The sequence below is a fragment of the Lepidochelys olivacea genome (genome assembly GCF_965140295.1).
Source record: "Lepidochelys olivacea isolate rLepOli2 genome assembly, chromosome: 21".
Taxonomy (NCBI): domain Eukaryota; kingdom Metazoa; phylum Chordata; order Testudines; family Cheloniidae; genus Lepidochelys; species Lepidochelys olivacea.
This window is the reverse complement of record NC_140431.1, coordinates 11,790,148-11,809,099: the sequence shown is the minus strand read 5'-3', so window position 1 is coordinate 11,809,099 and position 18,952 is coordinate 11,790,148. Positions and strand designations below refer to the sequence as shown.

Here is an 18,952-nt window from a genome sequence, read left to right as displayed (position 1 = left end):
CTGGCTTAGCTACGAAGATCCCTCCAGGCTGCCAACTGCATGAATTAAAAAAATAACATTTTGAATTTCTTTCTAACTCTGTGTAAAAAGATTAAAATATATAACAATTCAATAAATGCATTTTGTCAGTTTTTGCCTCTATACCTATATATTACATCACTTTAAAGAACAAAACATACTTTTACATCTGTTACAGAACCATTAATGGGAGGCAAAACAGTTCTTTGTACTTATGCAGTACTCTTCATTTGAAGTTGATCTCAGAGCACTTCTGAATATTAGGCCACTTCGATTTTGGTGCCTAAATGTAAACACCCAAGTTCAAACAATTTGGTTAAGGTGTCTGCAGTTGGAAACCGAAGAATAGAGGGACCCAAAATTAGAGGCCATTTCTGGAAACTCAGTATTAAGGATCTTGCCAACACTCACATAAGGAGTTTGCGGTAGAACCCATCGGTTCTGACTTCCTGTCCCTTTCTCTAACGAGTAACCCTACTGGCTGGCCTCTCAAATAAACTCCGTTTTCCTGCCTGACTCACTGTGATGCCACCTGCAAAAGTCCTAACTGCTTTTCTAGAAGAACTGGAAAAGCAGCAAATAGGACACCGAAGGAACAGTGAGAAGGACTCACTGAAACACCCGAACCATAGACACCCACGGGGGAAAAATGGTGGGTGCTGAGCACCCCCCCAGCAGCTCCCTTACCAGAACCTCCTCCCAGCACCTCCTGCCCAACAGCAGGTCCACTGATCAGCGCCTTCTCCCCCTCCCTCCCAGCGCCTCCTGCCTGCTGCAGATCAGCTGTTTCACAGCGTCAGGAGGTGCTGGAGGGGAAGCGGAAGGAGCGAGGGCACAGCATGCTCAGTGGAGTGGGCAGAGCAGGGCAGAGTGGGGGTGGAGCCTTGGAGGAAGGGGTGGAGCGGGGGTGGAGCCTGGGCAGACCAGATTAGAAACTTGGTGTGTATGACCCAAACTCTTGAAAACTAAGTTGAGAGCCAATTAAAAACTGGTGCAAATGAGTAAGAAAACAAAAACACCAGGTACAATTCTACTACTTGAGGTTTTAATGAGAAATACATTAATCTTTGGCACTGAAAGATGTATCTGGGGCAGTTTCCTCCCACAGGACAAAGCCCAACACTCTTGGGTATTCAACATTCTTCTGTTCCACACATGTACAGAAGTTCCACACACCCATGCTGATAAATATCTGGCCCTGGGGTGGTCCAAATCCTGATCAGCATCCTCTTTTGTGACCCAGCAGAGGGAGTGAGCCCCAACCTTGGCCGACCCAGCCACTACAATGACATACCACTCCGCCTCTTGGAGTCCTTCCGGGCAATTGGACTGAAGGACTGAATCTCATGGTAAGTATGCCCTTGAAAATGAACAACATAATAATGAATATCAATAGCATATTTAAAATAATATTGTCACATGATTCTAGAGGGTGTTAAAGAGAGCATAAGCATAAAGGCACGTAAGAGCTGGGGGCAAATTTCAGATGTAGGGGGACATCACATGGAGGCTGAAAGGAGGAGAAAGAATAAAATATAGCTCAGTGTTGGAAAGATGTAGGCAAAAGGTATCTTCAACGTGTGCTTAGAGGCTAGGGGAAGAGGATGGGCATTACTCTACATCGGCAGCATGTGTGTAGGGGGCAGCATATGGGCATGGGGGTGACATCAGGCATACTCAGAAGGTACGTTCAGGACAGTGGGAGGGGCTAGGAAGTTCCACACAAGGTACTGACAGACTGACGGCAACCCATAGAAGTTCAACGTCTTACTTCTCCACTCATCCATGGAAAGCTTCTCGTGCTCCAAGGAATCGTCGTAGGACTGCTGGGCCTCCGTCTCCTCCTCAACGTCTCGGAATTGGTCAAAATATGCATGGGCCAGAGCTTCTGTGGCTGTGAGACGCTTTCCCACATCCAGCTGCAGCATCTTGTCGAGCAGGTCCACCGCTGCAGAAGGATGGGAATACTTGGCTAGGTGAGTGAAGCAGTGATATTTAGGATGTCCTACACATAAAGTCTGTGAGTACCTTGGGGCTCATCCTCCTAGCATCCAAGAATATAATGGGTTTCTAGTGGGCAGAAGTCCCCATCAGTACAGAGGCAGTAAAATCAATAGGCCAAATATCAGCTAGTTTATACCCCAAACTTAAATTTTGTTTGAAAGAATTGAAAGGGGAAGGGATACAAAACACAAAGAGAAGAAATGTTTCACAGTTTCAAGGGTTTTTTCTGTCATTTAAGCTTTCCCCTGCAGTGTTGCGAACCCAAACATAACCTCATGCAAGTTATTGAAAATTAGGGAGGGAAGAGTAAAACAGAGCTATCTAGCTTCATTGTTGAAACCAAGTTTCAGAGTAACAGCCGTGTTAGTCTGTATTCACAAAAAGAAAAGGAGGACTTGTGGCACCTTAGAGACTAACCAATTTATTTGAGCATGAGCTTTCGTGAGCTACAGCTCACTTCATCGGATGCATACCGTGGAAACTGCAGCAGACTTTATATACACACAGAGAATGGGCTATTATCAGCAGGAGAGTGAATTTGTGTGTGGGGGGGTGGAGGGTGAGAAAACCTGGATTTGTGCTGGAAATGGCCCAACTTGATGATCACTTTAGATAAGCTATTACCAGCAGGACAGTGGGGTGGGAGGAGGTATTGTTTCATAGTCTCTGTGTGTATATAAAGTCTGCTGCAGTTTCCACGGTATGCATCCGATGAAGTGAGCTGTAGCTCACGAAAGCTCATGCTCAAATAAATTGGTTAGTCTCTAAGGTGCCACAAGTCCTCCTTTTCTTTTTGCGAATACAGACTAACACGGCTGTTACTCTGAAACTTGGTTTCAACAATGAAGCTAGATAGCTCTGTTTTACTCTTCTTTGGGGGGAGGGATAGCTCAGTGGTTTGAGCATTGGCCTGCTAAACCCAGGGTTGTGAGTTCAATCCTTGAGGGGGCCATTTAGGGATCTAGGGCAAAAATTGGGGATTGGCCCTGCTTTGAGCAGGGGGTTGGACTAGATGACCTCCTGAGGTCCCTTCCAACCCTGATATTCTATGATTCTAAGTGAGTTGTAGCTCACGAAAGCTCATGCTCAAATAAATTGGTTAGTCTCTAAGGTGCCACAAGTACTCCTTTTCTTTTTGTTGAAACCAAGTGTGCTTCAAGGACATCAATAGTGAGAAGTGACTTTAAGTTTAAAATTCTTTCAGTTCCAATCTGAGTTGTGCAGGGGGGGTCAAAAGTATTTTACAAAGCAAATATAAGCAACCCAAATAATCTATAAAGTAATCTATACTAGGCTTGGTAAACAGGAAAGCAGGAAACGCCAAAGGCAGGCTGATTTCCTTCTTGGTTTTACTGCTTTAATGTTTCAGAGTTTGGTAGAGTTCTGCTTACCCACACCTATGACCTATGAGGGGAAACAGTTCATTGTAGGAGGCTTACTTTTTACCATGAATGCGTAAACAAATTTCAGTTACCAACTTTGTATCAAAATGTCCAGATATCTGATACGCAGTTGGGAAGTGATTCATATACTTTCCCTGGTAAAAGGTGGCTGAAGCAGTGTATGCAACTCTCTGTGCCCCATGCCAGAGATCACGCTGCCTTGGGTCTGGGAAAAGAACAAAGGAAAGAGGCGTAACATGGATACCGCCCGGTTTGCTCTAGGCAACTTGATCCTGGAGCTCGGTTGTGGCCAAGGTACATTCCACTGGCCAACTGGGGCCCAGAGAGTTCTACACTGTGATCAGTTCCTGGCCTTGTTCCATAGGAAGGTGTGGGAAACTGCATTCTCCAGGCTCCATTACATAATGTCTCTCTTCGGACAAGAAGCCATGCCGCTTGGCTTACGAGGGAGCATCACATGCTGTGAGCTGTACATGAATGATGAGTGCAGGTGCCATCTGCTCCATTTTAAGCAAATTAGGTGTGACCCTCAAGCTCCTGACTTAAGGCAAATGTGGCCTTCAGTTCAGTAAATCTAATGACCTCAGCCATGATCTAATGACCTCTGGATTCTGGGAAACCAAAGTGAACTGGGTTTGTATAGGATTGTCTTCCTTTCGCCGGTGTGTCTCCACCCTGTCCTCATAAGTGTGTGAAAGACCAGAAGTTTCCATCTCAATTTGCTCATAGACCTAGGTTCCTTTGACTGCAGGAAAAAGTGAGCTTGGAAGAGGTGCCACAGAAGTCTTCAGATGGACTAACATTCTGCACTTAAGTCAGTCCCATTCTCCTCACCACCACAGCACTATGGGGCTGAGAGATATTTATGACTAAGGCTGGGTTCGCAGTCATGGCAAAAAATTCACAAGTTTGGGAAAAAGTGCCAAAAGTCCTGGATCTTATTTTAAGGGCAGGGGAAGGGAGAGAGAAAAGAAGAGCAAGTAATTGCTATTTTAATGTCAATAATAATTGTTTTTCCACGTAATTGTAAGTATCTTCAGCCCCCCGTGGAAAGGGCTAGCCAGCAAGAGAAGCATCATTAGCCCCTGAAGGGGACGTAGCAAGAAGTCATGAGGTCTGGGAGGAAAAGTCCTGGAGTCCATGAACAGTGTGACCATCTGCCTTATAATGGACTGGAAGTGGCATGGGAGAAATACTGAAGAGGACTTACCCAGAGGATTGGCTTTGGAGAAAAGCCGTGATAAATCCATTTTGGGAATCTTGGGAAGGGACTGGATATACTTCTTAGCCTGAAAGAGAGAGAGGAATGCACAGAATACAAACTTGCTGCAGTCAGACAAAGGGGTCTGTAGAAAAGTCCATCAGGTCCATGTCTAGATGAGCAGGATAGTAGTAAAATATCCAAGACTCCACATTTCTTTGGGCCTCTTTCATGTGAGGAACTGTTTTGTTTATTCTACAAATAAGAGAGCCCCACAACACCCCTGTGAGGTACAGAAATATCCCAATCTTACAGAGGGCTCAACTGGGTTACAGAGAGGAGGAATGATCTGCCCAAGGTCACACAATGAGTCGCCAGCTGCCTCTGGCCCAGAACCAAGGAGTCCTGACTCAACTCCTACATTCTCCATCCACCCCCTTTAAAGGAATACTTTGCCTCACTGGTAAATAGGACTTTCTTTTAAAGTCAAATGCTTTGGAGGTGCTACTGGCAGGGATAGATGCCAAGGCCACTGCCTTGGCAGGATGATTTATGTTACTAAAAACCACACGCATGCACATGTCAAAGACAATGTAAAAATAACTTATTTTCATGGGGTTTCCACAGCAATGCATTCAGAAGTACAGCCCTAGGCACATTGTTTTCCTTACCGCTTTGTCCTCCAGTTTCTGCACAAACTCCTCTCCTGGGAGTCCGGTTACTTTCAAGATCTGGGTCAGCTGATCTAGATCTGTCAGGCTGAGTTAAAGGTTATTTAGGGCCAAATCTTGGACCTAGCCAACAGCCCAAGTAGGCTGGCTGTGTGGCTAGGAAGGTCTGTAAGGATTAAGGAAAATGAATCTTTACTCCAAACGGCTCCGGGACTCCTAATGCAGAGTCAGAGCTGCAATAGCTCCCAGCTGCTGTGACCTCCCTATGCAGGCTTTGGTGGCTGGATGTGTGCATCCGCAGGGCCTGCTCCAGCCCCCTTCTGCCATGGCGTGCAAGCAGCCCTCACAGAGCTGTGTTCTGCAATGGGCTTGGGGCCCTGCACAGGTAACCTCTGCTCCTCCCCACAGCACAGAACACCACTGACTGGTCAGGGCAGCATGCATGCAAGAGGACAAGGGGTAGAATTTACCTCAGTGTACCAAGTTGACACCCTCCTCCCCCAGTATCCCCACCCTCTCATGCCTGTGTAAATGCTCGTTTCAGGCACAGCTAGAGGGCTTCTGGGCCATCCCAGAGGAGTTTGCCCCAATTTGAAAGGATACAATCTTTTCCTTTAAACAGGGTTTTCCCAGTCAGCATTTCTGCCATGATACAACCAACAGACCAGATGTCCACTGTGTGGGAAGAAACCAAGAGGAGCGTGAGAAAAGAACAAGGCCGGCAGAGGGAGGAGAAACAGTTCAGGGGTCTTGTCCTGCTTTGGGGACCTACAGTAACGTCTGTGGAGTTATTTAGTCATTGGCGTGGTCTTGCTCCCACCTTCAATCCCCTTTTCTCACCAGCTGTAGTTTCTGGGTTACTACAACCTTGGGTTTCAGCTTTCCCAATGGTGACAGCTTTGGGTGGAGCCTCCCGATGTTTGATTAGCCGGGAGCCTCATAACTGCTGCTGAGATAAGGTGCGTTTTGTTCCTCCTCAACTTAACTGCCAAAAGAAGAGGATTGTGTGTGATCCACACTAACCCTCCTGAGGGGATCGCAGTGGTGATCTCCGGAGAGCCGCAGCTGAAGGGATTTAACTCACCGGTCTGGTTGTAATGCATCCAGTTCAGAATGACTTCTGGTGCTCTGTACCAACGTGTCACAACATAGCCAGTCATCTCAGCATCGGCGTGTCTCGCCAAGCCAAAGTCCAAGATCTACAGATCAACGGAGGAGGGAGATGGTGAGGGAAGGAAAAGAGAGATCCTGCAGGCAAAAGAAAACCTGTTTCCATGAGGAAATGAAGTGGATCCCATCAGAGAGCTATAGGCTCACCGCTACACCAGAGCCACCCCAGCCAATGGTTCGAATGGGTTTGTCTTAATTGCACTGTAAATTATAGCCAGGCTGCAAAACCAGTTTTAGCCTGCAGCCCCACAGACGGAATCTGTAGTGTGTGACCGATAGGATAACCACCTTCCTGAAACATGTTCTTATTTTTCACAGGACTGTTCTGCGTCCTTTAAGCCAAGCCATTCTCCAACCCCACCTCTCCTCCGAAAACGTCCTGTGGCTACCAGTATTCCTCCAGCAGGAGCTGGAAATGCTTTGGCCTGACCTTTAGCATAGACAGGGCCAAATCACTTTTAACAATCCCCGGCAAAGCAGGCCCTTCCTTCCACCGGGGCTCTAACAAGCCTTTTCTACCAGGAGTTGAAAATGGCTTTGTCTACAATAGGTCCTCAGCTCTAGCCGATGGGAGTGCAGGGGAACTGTGGCTGCCCACAGTTATCATCCTTCTGTTATTTTCCTAATAGAGATGTGGCCCTAGCATGTTGAGTGTCTGTAAGGTATTGCTGTGGACTTCAGAGTGCAGTAGGAACTGCACCCAGTGCCAGGATGTTCACTCCAGCCGCAGGCCAATTCAGCAAGGTACTGGAGCATGTCCTAACTTCAAGCACATGAATAGTCCCATTGATTCAACAGACACGGTCTTAAATACCTTGCTGAACAGGGGCCGCAGGCTGCAATGGGAACCACACTGGTGTGTTAACATCAGGAGTCACGGACTCAGAGCGGTTCACCAGCCACCCAACACGCTGCATGTTTCGCAAGCCGTGAAGTGGCACCTTCGTTCCTACCTTTAGTTCACAGTCTTCGTTGACAGCCAGATTGCCTGGCTTCAGGTCCTGCAGCAAAGGAGAGCAGAGCAATCAGTACACAAAGCAAACTGCAATTCAACAATGTAAATCTCAGCCGAGTCTCAGCTTGGCCTCTGGTGGGTTGTATCATTGCATCCCAAATCCACTCTTGCCACAGCAGTGGAGACAACATGCCTGCTACACAGTTCAGCATCCCAGAGTATTACAAGGACTATTTTCTTTTCTGAAGCATCTTTCATTAATCGGGAAGCATACAAAATGCTCCATAGCCTGTTGCAAAATACTGCATTGCCCGTAGCGCAAATCCAGGCCAACAGAGGTAGGAAGGGAATGAGGCAGCAAAAGGGAAGAGGGGCTTAGTTTAGGGAGAACTTAAGGCCAAGGCTCTTAGTGAGATGACGTTCAAGGCTATGGGAGAAGCTGTTAACTTTCTGACCGAGTCATACTTCTCTCAGAGATCAGAAATAAAAGCAGAGTAATAGTGCACATGAACTTACCCGGTGAATGATTCCAGCAGAATGAATGTACTGCAATGAAAAGGGAAGCCACAGTGTGATCACCAGCAAGCAGATCTTTCACTTCCCCATAGGAGAAACACATGTTAGCAACAGATCCTGTCTACTGAGACCAAACCAACCTGCATTCTTCTTCTGCAAAATCCTCGCTCCCAACTCTGTGACTCTTCAGCCCAGGTCACAAATAGGAAGACAAAATTGCTGCAAGAAACCCAAGTGAAACCCATTCCCTATCCTACGTTCTTTACAATAGCTGGAATTAGAATACCTCTTGAAGAGGCATAGCTGGTATGGCATGAAAGTTACTAAAATCAACTATAATCTTAGAAGCCTCAAACTTATCTAGTGAGCAGGTATGGGCTCATTGTAAGAAGGAATGCAATCACTAAATTGCATGAGTTGTGGTTATTTTGCCTGTCAAATCATATAGGAAGGAAACAGAGTCTAGCAGCTAATGCATAAGGTCTGGAGTTGAGATATTGGTTCTAGTCTAACCTCTCCACAGGCTCACGTCGCGATTTTGGGCAAGTCATTTAACCTCTTTGTGCATTGGTTTCTCCCATCTGGGTTTCACAGTGAGCTGGGGAAAGAAGCGTTGTGGAGTTTAAGTCCCTAATGCTCGTAAAGCACTGTGAGAATTGTAGCTGGAGGGCAGTCTAGTGTGAAGTATTGTCAATCATTAGTTCTACAGTTCAGAGTTCAGATTGTTATAAGGGGTTGTCTTTTACCTTTCCACTTTGTCATAGTCAGTTTAAAAATGGACATTCTTGGCTCATAACAACCGAGGAAATTGTGTTCCATGTGTTTTCTCTAAAAGCAGAGGGAATGAGGGAACCAACACATGCTCCACTTGCTAAAAGCCTCTTGCCACCATCGATAGTTTTGCTAAGGAATCTTGGGCTGTGGTGAGTTGAATAGAGCAAGCCAACTGCCTCCCTAGCAAGAAATTGCATGACTTATGATGGATTGAATTGGTTAAGTCACCTGCTGACCAATATGAAAAACCAAAGCCACCTCTGATACCTCAAAAGCATAAGCTTTCGGTGAAAGCGGGTCAGGAATTTTTCTATTAGCCCTTTTTTGGGGTCAGAAAATAATAATTTGTCAAAACAAAATCTTTCTGCGGGAGAATCATAGAATATCAGGGTTGGAAGGGACCCCTGAAGGTCATCTAGTCCAACCCTCTGCTCGAAGCAGGACCAATTCCCAGTTAAATCATCCCAGCCAGGGCTTTGTCAAGCCTGACCTTAAAAACCTCTAAGGATGGAGATTCTACCACCTCCCTCGGTAACGCATTCCAGTGTTTCACCACCCTCTTAGTGAAAAAGTTTTTCCTAATATCCAACCTAAACCTCCCCCACTGCAACTTGAGACCATTACTCCTCGTTCTGTCACCTGCTACCATTGAGAACAGTCTAGAGCCATCCTCTTTGGAACCCCCTTTCAGGTAGTTGAAAGCAGCTATCAAATCCCCCCTCATTCTTCTCTTCTGTAGACTAAACAATCCCAGCTCCCTCAGCCTCTCCTCATAAGTCATGTATTCTAGACCCCTAATCATTTTTGTTGCCCTTCGCTGGACTCTCTCCAATTTACCCATATCCTTCTTGTAGTGTGGGGCCCAAAACTGGACACAGTACTCCAGATGAGGCCTCACCAATGTCGAATAGAGGGGAACGATCACGTCCCTCGATCTGCTCGCTATGCCCCTACTTATACATCCCAAAATGCCATTGGCCTTCTTGGCAACAAGGGCACACTGCTGACTCATATCCAGCTTCTCATCCACTGTCACCCCTAGGGCCTTTTCCACAGAACTGCTGCCTAGCCATTCGGTCCCTAGTCTGTAGCGGTGCATGGGATTCTTCCATCCTAAGTGCAGGACCCTGCACTTATCCTTATTGAACCTCATCAGATTTCTTTTGGCCCAATCCTCCAATTTGTCTAGGTCCTTCTGTATCCTATCCCTCCCCTCCAGCGTATCTACCACTCCTCCCAGTTTAGTATCATCCGCAAATTTGCTGAGAGTGCAATCCACACCATCCTCCAGATCATTTATGAAGATATTGAACAAAACCGGGAGCATATCAGTTGCAATGAAACTTCTGTCAGCAAAAGTTTCTCAGGATGGGAAACCAGAGAGAGACACCTACCCCAGAAGAGCCAACAGCCCAATGGTTACAGCTGCCCTAACACTGGGCTATTGGCTAGTCTGAGTGGGGAGCGAGCTGTCTGGTTTTTCCATCAAAAATTTTGAAACATCTCAGTTTCATCCCTCTGCAGACCAGGAAAACACTTGAAATCTCAAAGTTTCATGGGACGGGATAACTGTTTCCTGCCCAACTGTACTTCCGATTGACGTGTGGTAGATCCAGATTAGTTCAGAAGGAAAAATGACTTTTCAATGGATAAGTGTGGAGACATGAATTGTATTATAAGGATGATGATCCTACAGGTTAGTCTGTCCATGATTTAAGGGTCCACTCAGGGATAATACAGAGCGAAGACTACTCCTAAGGCAGACCTGGTGATTCAATGTGTAAATCCTTCAGAAACTAGTTCTTGCTTTTGGCTATTCCAGACCCACCTACCTTCAAACCTTTCAGCATTTGGTAGACCAGGTACTGGATCTTTTCATCACTGAACTCATGTCCCATGATCTTTTGTAAATCTGTCCGCATGTACGGCATCACCAGGTAGCTAAAAGGCAGTAAGATAAGTCCCTGAGTCTAGGAGAAAAACATAGGAAGCCATGCTAGCCTTGTTCTCACTATGAAGATCAGATCAGTTGCAGCAAGCCTTAATGTGTCTCTGGGTTACCAAGACAACCAGTGAGGAAGTTAAAGTTGCTACCTGCTCTGAAAATTGTTATTTCTACTCTCCTGAATTTGGAAAATTTGTCCTCCTCATTGTACGCATTGCAAGATACCAAATATATGAGAGAGAGAGAGCGCACGTGCTGTTCATTGCTTTAAAGTCTTCGATCATCAGCGATGGGCAAATCAGGTGTCTGAAATATCTTATGGAGTTTTAAAGGGGATTTTTCAAAACTGCTGTCTCAGGTCTCAGACTTATTCCCACAGTGCCTCAACCCTGGCTGGTCCAGCTTCACCATCCAAGCTGAAGGCAATGCCCAGCCTCTCCCGGGACAAAAAAAGAAAAAAAAAACATCAACATAAAAGGTGAAAAAAATAGATATTTAAAATTCTATCAGTCTAGGATCTGACAAATAATTTGTTATTGTTCCTGTGCCCTTAATGCACCATCATGACATATAAATCACTACCCTAATATGTATTGTTCTATCTTAGGAATGTCTAATGTGCCCATCACCATTATATCTAGGTACCAGTTTCTGATATTTACCTTATATAAATCAATACTTCTGATCCATGCTCCCAGAATACGGGGTGTATGAGCTGCCTGCTTACATTTTTCTCAGGGATTTTAGCAACTGGAACTGATCTGTGCTTCTGACCTTCCTAATAGAATTTTATTTAGGGATCTCTGGCTTTAGACTGGCCCCTTTTCAAATCAACTCATGGGATTGCTTCTCAGCATGACAAACTTCCTTCTTCAAGTGCTAAATCTGCAATTGTCCTGGGCAACGACTGAACCTATAGCAAATGCAAAACACTTGGTAAAAAGCCCCACAAAAAACTTACAAGTCCTGGAATCCATTGAAGGAGGTGGCTGAGGTGAAGACATCAAGCAACCCAATGACCTACAGGATAAGTGGGTAAATGTAAGACTGGAAAGTACACACACTGGAAGAGCGGTATTCTCTGTAACAGCTTGCAACTCAAGAGTCACGGGTCAATGACACTAGGATTCCACGTGAGGGATTTAGTTTTAAAGCCCGTTGACAAGAGTCTATTTCCTCTCTTACAAACAGACTGAATATTTGTCTGTGCTCCAAGTCCAACTTCACTCTTGGAGCAATGGCAGGGTGGCAGCAACAAAGAACCCCTGGAACTGGGAACTGAACATGGAAACTGAATTCTCCTCTACACGCCAAAGAGGGTGGGGTCCTCTACATCGGGCTTGGTGTCCATTGGCTACTCCTTAGGGCATTCTGTGCCCCAAAAAATTAAGTTCTGTGCTAAAACAATAAAAATTCTGCACACACTATTTTAAAATTCTGCAGATTTTGTCAAATAAATGTGGAGTTTCCAGCATGGCACTGGGGAGCACAGGCCACTGGCTGCACAGAGGTGGGGGATCACTGTGCAGCGCCCCCTCCCACCAAGACATGGATTCAGAGGTGAAGCTGTATGCAACCCTGACAGTGCAAGGACCAGGCCTGCCCCAGAAACACTGCAGTGCCCTGCCCCTCCATGCCAGCTGCACCAGGTGTAGACAGGCAGGCTCAGCAATGCAGGATCCAAGTGGAGGGGGTTATTGTTGCGGGATCCAGGTGTGGTTTGAGAGGGTTCTGTGCTGGGTAATCTGAGTGCAGGCAGCTCAGTGCGGGATCTAGGTGTGGGAGGGATCTGGATGCACAAGGGCTTGTTGGGGGGTTCTGGGTGCAACTGTAATGGGACTCTGCAGGGGGGTCCAGATGAAGGTGGTTGGGGCTCAGTGGGAGGGTCTGAGTGTGGGAGGCTCAGTGGGGGTGCAGCTGGCTGGGGTCCAGGTGCAGGGGGAGTGGGGCTCATCAGAGGGGGTTTGAGTGCAGGGGTGAGGCTCGGCAAGAGGGTCTCTGTGCGAGGGGGTCTGGATGCACGGGGGTTGGACAGATGGGGGAACAGCTCCCTGTACATGGATCCCTCCCCCTGCAGCTGAGGAACAATGGGTGCAGGAAACAGCGGGGGGTGGAGTTTGCACAGCTTTCTGCAACTGGGGGAGAAATCTGAGGATGGGTCTGACCCAGCCCCAGATGCCATGCAGGGGAAGAGGAAGTCCCGTCCTCCCCAGCCCAGCCAGGACTAGCAGCTGAGCCCGGCGCAAGGTACGAGCCACCAGCCAGGTCTTCCCAGTCCCACTCCCCACCCCACAGTGATTTACCTCTCTACTGACCCTGGGCACCCGAAACATACTGCTGGGCAGGGTTGCATGACTGCTCTTGTGGCTTCCCCATCAGAAAGTCATTTTTCTGTGGGGGACAAACTCTGGGCATGCACAGTATTCCCCCAGGAATGATTGGCAGCGAAGCCCACCTTGCAGCAGTTTCAGGAAAAACATCAGGGCTTTTGTCCCTAAAGTCACTATCACTTGATCTTCTGGTAACTCAGTGGGAGAAGCTCTGTAGCCCTCTCTCTCTCATGTCCGCATGGAGAGAGGCAGGTACTCACGTTCTCATGTTGCATGTGTTTCAGCAGCATGAGCTCTCTGTACGATCTCTTGGCAAAGATCTCGGACTGGAATGGTCGGCACAGCTTCTTGATGGCCACTTTCTCCCCCGTCTTCTTATCTATGGCTGAACTGTGGCAAACAGATAAAACCAGTTCTGAGTTAAGCAATGAGTGTTCATGGATGATGCAACGTCAATCCAACAAGTGGCCTAAGAGGAAGGGATGCTGGAGTGCGGAGCTGATCAAGGAAAAGGGGCCATTTTCCCTTGATCTTTCCACAATGTACATGGAAGGAATGCAGTTGGTAGACACTAGCATTGTACTTCAATTTTTTTCTATTGCATCTCTGGTATAAACACACTGCTACCAAGATTTTAACCAGCTATATCTGCTCTGAGGGAGGTTAGATGACAGCATGGTCAATTACAGCAGCACTTCTCCATTGCGCCAGCCAATGAAGATATACTGGTGCTAGAGAAATGGTGGGTAATGTGAAGACAAATGCTTGGAGGTCAGGGCTAACCCTAATTCTGTACCCACACCCTGTGTCCTTCCACTGGTTCTTTGAGACCCACTTCTCACAGTTCTCTTCTGAGCTAACTGGCTCTTGAGAACCCCGCTGAGTCTCTGCTCTTATGCTCTTTCTGCTCAGGATTTCTGAAATTTGGGGACAGAAGGACGTGGGAGGGCTTTTTGTGAGAGGGGAGATATACAGATTCACTTTCTGTGAATCGCCCAGGATGCTGTTATTGCTTGGGAGAGGGTCAGCCCTGGGGGCCATGGAGCAGTGCTCCCAGTCAGTACTCAGCCCGCGGAAGCTAATGATCCAACCAGCGGACCAAATTCGGTAATGAATCCTGGTCACGTGCCACGCTAAGAAGAAGAAGAAGAGTCAGCCCTCCCCTCCCCACTGCACTGTGGACCAGTGCAGTGGAAGGGCAAGAATCCCTGAACATCCCTGTGTGGAAAGGATATGCTGCTTCAGTTGATTTCCCAGCATGCTGGATCTTTGGAGCTGCAAGTATTTCTGAATAAAACCAGTGCATAGCCTGCAGGGCAGACAGAGAGCATACCAGCCCTAGCCGACGACAAGGTCAAGATGGGTGTGTGTGGTTAGAATACAGGACTGGAAGTCAGAATCCTAGGTTCTATATTCCTAGCTCTGCACTGACTCACAGTGTGATCTTATTATACGGTGACGAGATGTCCCATTTTATAGGGACAGTCCTGATTTTTGGGTCTTTTTCTTATATAGGCTCCTATTACCCCCCCACCCCCTGTCCTGATTTTTCCCACTTGCTGTCTGGTCACACTATCTTATTATTTGTGAGCCATTTAATCTCTGCCTTAGTTTTCTGATCTGTAATATGGGGATAACAGCACTTTTTCAAAAAGCATGTTTTAAAAATCAGAATATGCCGATTCGCCAAAATCCATTTTTTTTCCTGGTTTGTGAAATTTTTTGACTTTTCATCCTGATTCAGGATGGGAAATTTTTTTGAAATCTGTAATTTTCAGGGGACAGAAAACAGTTTCCCACTCAGCTCTAATAATACCTGCCTACCTCAAACAGTGTGTGCATGTGTGTGTGTGAGAGAGAGAATGCAGGTATTTTATTTAACCTCTGGAACAACTTACTTAGGGATGTGGTAGATTCTCTCTCTCATCTGAAGTCTCAAAATCAAGACTTGGATGTCTTTCTAAAATATATGCTTTAACTCAAACACAGCTGATAGGCTTGATGCAGAAATTACCAGGTGGAATTCTCTGGCTTGTGTTATGCAGAAGGTCAGATTAGATGGTCACAGTAATCTCTCAGAGCCTTAAAAAAAATTTTAAAAAATCTATGCATTAATTTGATAATGTTTGTAAAGTGTTCTGAACACAAAAGTATTTTGTGCTACACATTTGGTATATAGGTGTTTTTTTTAAGATAGTTAATAGTATTTAGCACTTGAAAATGCTTTTCATGTTCAAAAATATATAAATATTACTATATTAATGCTCACAACAAATCTCTAAGGTAAGGTAGGTATTATCCCCATTCTATAGATATGAAATTGATGCAAAAAGGACAACAGCAGGAGTCAGTGTCAAAACCAAGATTAGCACTTTGGAGTTCTTAGCTCCTAGCCCCATGCTGTCAAGAGGGTCCCCTCGTCATAGTTCCTATTTATTTCTCCATATGAAGCAATTCAGTGACACCTCTTCTCTCAAAGTCCTGTGGCAGAGTTGCAGAGAAGGCAGGTCCTCGATTTAATCAGCAAAGGGATGGAAAGAAAAGCCATCAACAGCAGCCGTCCAGAGACTGCTATGATTCTTCAGATTCTCCCCAGTGCTTTTCAGGGTGAAAGCATTTGAAGAGGCACCTCCATAATGAACTGCATGACACCTCGCTGAGCCAGTCAACCCTGGATGGCTGTGAGAGGTTGCCTGTGTTTTACGGCTGACAGCTTCCAGCTGTTGCCTCTTGAAGGGAAAGAGAAAGGCAGGGCTTTCCAGCCCAAGCCTCCTTGTTGGGCTGTGCACTTCCCGCCACTTTGCAATTCCTGCTCTCTCAGCTCATTAAACTGGAGAGCTGTAAATCAACAGGTCTTTCCTGCTGTGACTTCTAGTGGTGCAGCGTGACCAAACCCATGTGAATTTCAGCATTATCACATTGCACACTTCATCCCATATCTACTTCCTGTTTGAAACCAGATGGTCCCTTTTCTCTTCTTAGCACCTTTGAAAGGAAAGTGTCACTTCCTACCACCACCCGTCCACACACACTTACTGGCTACAGCCCCTGTTCTTGCCCTGGTGACCAGTAGTGGATCTAGGATTTCCAAGGGTGGTCGGAGGGAACCACCATGCAAAATAACTGTTTCTAAACTGCAATAGTTGCTTGATAGCTAATGGTTCAGACAAGCAATTTTCCAAGATCCTGGCTGACCTGCAAAGGTAGTCAGACCACCTCTGGATGCATCTGCATCAGAATTCCTCAATTACTCAAACCTGATCAAAACTAATTCTCTATACAGACTTGTGAATCTGCTATAGCAATTATTAAATATTTTATTTTAACAAAGGAATTTGTTTTTCAGGGCCAATTGGGGAAGCTTTTGTAACTTGCTTTATTTGCTTCTATTTTAAGTATCTGTAACAGCATATAGAGCTTTAAAGAAACCCAAATATATGGACTATTGTAGAAAGAAACATCCCAGCGGTTCCCAGCAGGGGACAGCAAATCCTAATTCCACAAGCTTCCACTTGTGCTTCATCCAGATATCAGCACCAAAACCAGCAAGTATTCGTCATCCAGGGAGTTCTGGCACGACCCAGTTTAGTCTAATGGATGTCATTTAGGGCAACCAAGCAGCTGTTTTTTGGGAGTTTCCACATCAGCTGAGCTAGAGACTGGTTTTATTTAAAGCATAAGCAGGAAAGGATTTATTTTGTTTGTGTTTTTCTTCTTGCTTTAGGCTTTATAAAGAAGATCCAGAAGGATCATTTCTCACCCTCCTTTTTAATTTTTTTTTTAATCTTTACAAATGTCAAGAATATTAAGTCTGGTTTTCCCTGATTTTGGTGGAGAAGCCTATTAGGAGCACGCACATAGCAAGTGAAGTGGCAGAGATGTTGAATCGTTAACAAAGATGAACATTTTGGAGAAAGAATGTTGGTTATTGAAGTTAAATAGATATGACCCAAAATACTATTTCAAGCCATTGGAGTGAAAAACCCCCTTTCTTTCTGTGACTCGCTTTTGCTTCTTGTGCTGCCATAATTCTACTCTTTCTCCAGGGACCTGCTGTCTTTTAAAGTAGACAAAAATCTATATGTCTAAAATGAAAAACAAGTAGAGAAAACAAATCTTTCAGACCCTGTTTATGCATCAAAAAATAGCTAACCAGGGTGCAAGTCCAATGGTCCCAGGGCTATGAAATAGATATATTATGTGACCCTGGTAATGACAATCAGGCAGGATATTTCCTGCAGAATACCTAGTACAGAGAATAAATCTCTCTCTTGCCTTCGTGTTTTGGTGTATGGACTAGATTCTGATTTCATAAGGATGTAAACTGAGGGTAACTCATTAAAGTCAGTGGAGTTACTCTAGATTTACACACATGCAACCGAGCAGAATCTGACCCCATACATTCATTTTTGTGTGAGCTGCTTTTGCCCAGCTGATTGGATTGAATGACTATACATTGTTTTCCTGTCTGTCATGTCCCTTCCTAAGCTCAGAATTCGTCATTAAACTGGCAAGAGGTTCCAGTCCGGCTGGGCTGGATTAGTTTAAACCAGGCTATTGGTATAGGACCAGCAGCAGAATCCCATCTTCCCTTAGGGGAACAAGAGGCCCAAAAATCTTTTGGGGGGAGGAGGGGGAGTAATGTCACCCTTGGAAACAGATTGTTCTTTTCTGCTACTACTAACTCTGCCTAGTTCCTACCCCTGGGACAGAGCACAGCAGGGGCTGGCTGTCCTGTTCATCAGAGAGAGAGGAAACCAAGGGACTGAACAAATAAAATCATACAGAAGGGATGAGCCTCTAGACCCCATCACCTGGAGGGTGATCGGTACAGCAGTAACCTCTCCCCAAAATGTAGTAATTTAGGGCTAGGAAGGCCCAGCTCTTCAGGCAGTAAACACACACACACAGCAGAACAGCTGCTCAAGCTGAAAGTGACTTAAGGTATGGCGGGCAGGAAACAAACCTTCATCTAACACGCAAATTTATTTCACAATGGAGGACAGCTAAGAGGCACCTCTCCTGTTTTCTTCCCGTGAGCCATGCTTTAAATACCCCCACCCCATTCCTTCCTGCCAGGGCCCTTGAAAAAAGAAAGGCCAAGATCTACTCACCAGACAGAGCCATAAGCCCCGGATCCCACTGGATTGAGGGAGGTATATCTTCTGGGCAGCTCCCAGACAGTTTTGTTTACTTCCTGCCTGTAAAAACCTTTGCGCCGGGTTAAACTCATCTTCTTTTGGCCCTGGACTGACTCCTCCAGAGCACAGGGCTAGGGTGAGACTTATGGGGGAAAGAGGTGAAAAGACTCCCCTTGTTCCTGTCTTCAGCTGAGAAATTAAGTCCTGGACAGTTTCTCTCTCTGTCTTCATTAGCTGTGTGCGTGAAGGAACATGTCCCTCCTCCTTCCACCCCCACACTAGCCCAAGGATGAGGCATCAGGTTTCAATCTAGACACACCTCTACCTTCACACAGGTGCCTGTGAGGTGGCCTTACCAGAAGCAGGGAACACAGTCCTCCTCTGTCCAAGTAGCTAAGCAGCAAACTCACCTGGGCAAAATGCAGAATTGGAAACTGCTGTTAAAACTAGGGAACACCCTAGACTCTCTGGCTTCCTAGGAAGAGAGAATATGGGCCCACCCTGGTGCACCAATACACATTTTCTTCATTTAAAAATCCCTTAATGCAGTTAAATGGGTCTTGTAAAAATCAAGGAGCTGTACCTTGATAGATCAGGATTGTTTTGAGAGTCAGGAAATCTAGATTCTATTCCCAGCTCTAGCACTAACTCAGTGACCTTGATCAAATCACTTCTATTCCCTTTGGTTTCCCTGCTTGGGTGTGCGGGTGTATATAACGAGGGTAAAACTGACCTACCTCACAGGGTGCTAATGAGGCTCATACTCTATTTGTAAAGTGCTTTTTGAGCCTTAAATGGAAGGAACCATATACAATTTGTATTTG

General features: G+C 45.9%; 1 protein-coding gene across 1 annotated transcript; it reads right to left on the bottom strand.

The window, feature by feature from the left end:
• Positions 1-1,041: 1,041 nt before the first annotated feature.
• On the bottom strand, positions 1,042-18,381 carry MAPK13 (mitogen-activated protein kinase 13). The gene is made up of 12 exons (XM_084610899.1): positions 18,102-18,381; positions 13,248-13,377; positions 11,619-11,677; positions 10,545-10,653; positions 7,939-7,968; positions 7,421-7,468; positions 6,382-6,496; positions 5,901-5,972; positions 5,298-5,377; positions 4,636-4,714; positions 1,790-1,966; positions 1,042-1,378 (listed from the first exon to the last, which is right to left on the bottom strand). The coding sequence occupies exons 1-12, from the start codon at positions 18,218-18,220 to the stop codon at positions 1,299-1,301; spliced, it is 1,098 nt and encodes a 365-aa protein (XP_084467025.1). The 5' UTR covers positions 18,221-18,381; the 3' UTR covers positions 1,042-1,298.
• Between the last annotated feature and the right edge of the window lie 571 nt (positions 18,382-18,952).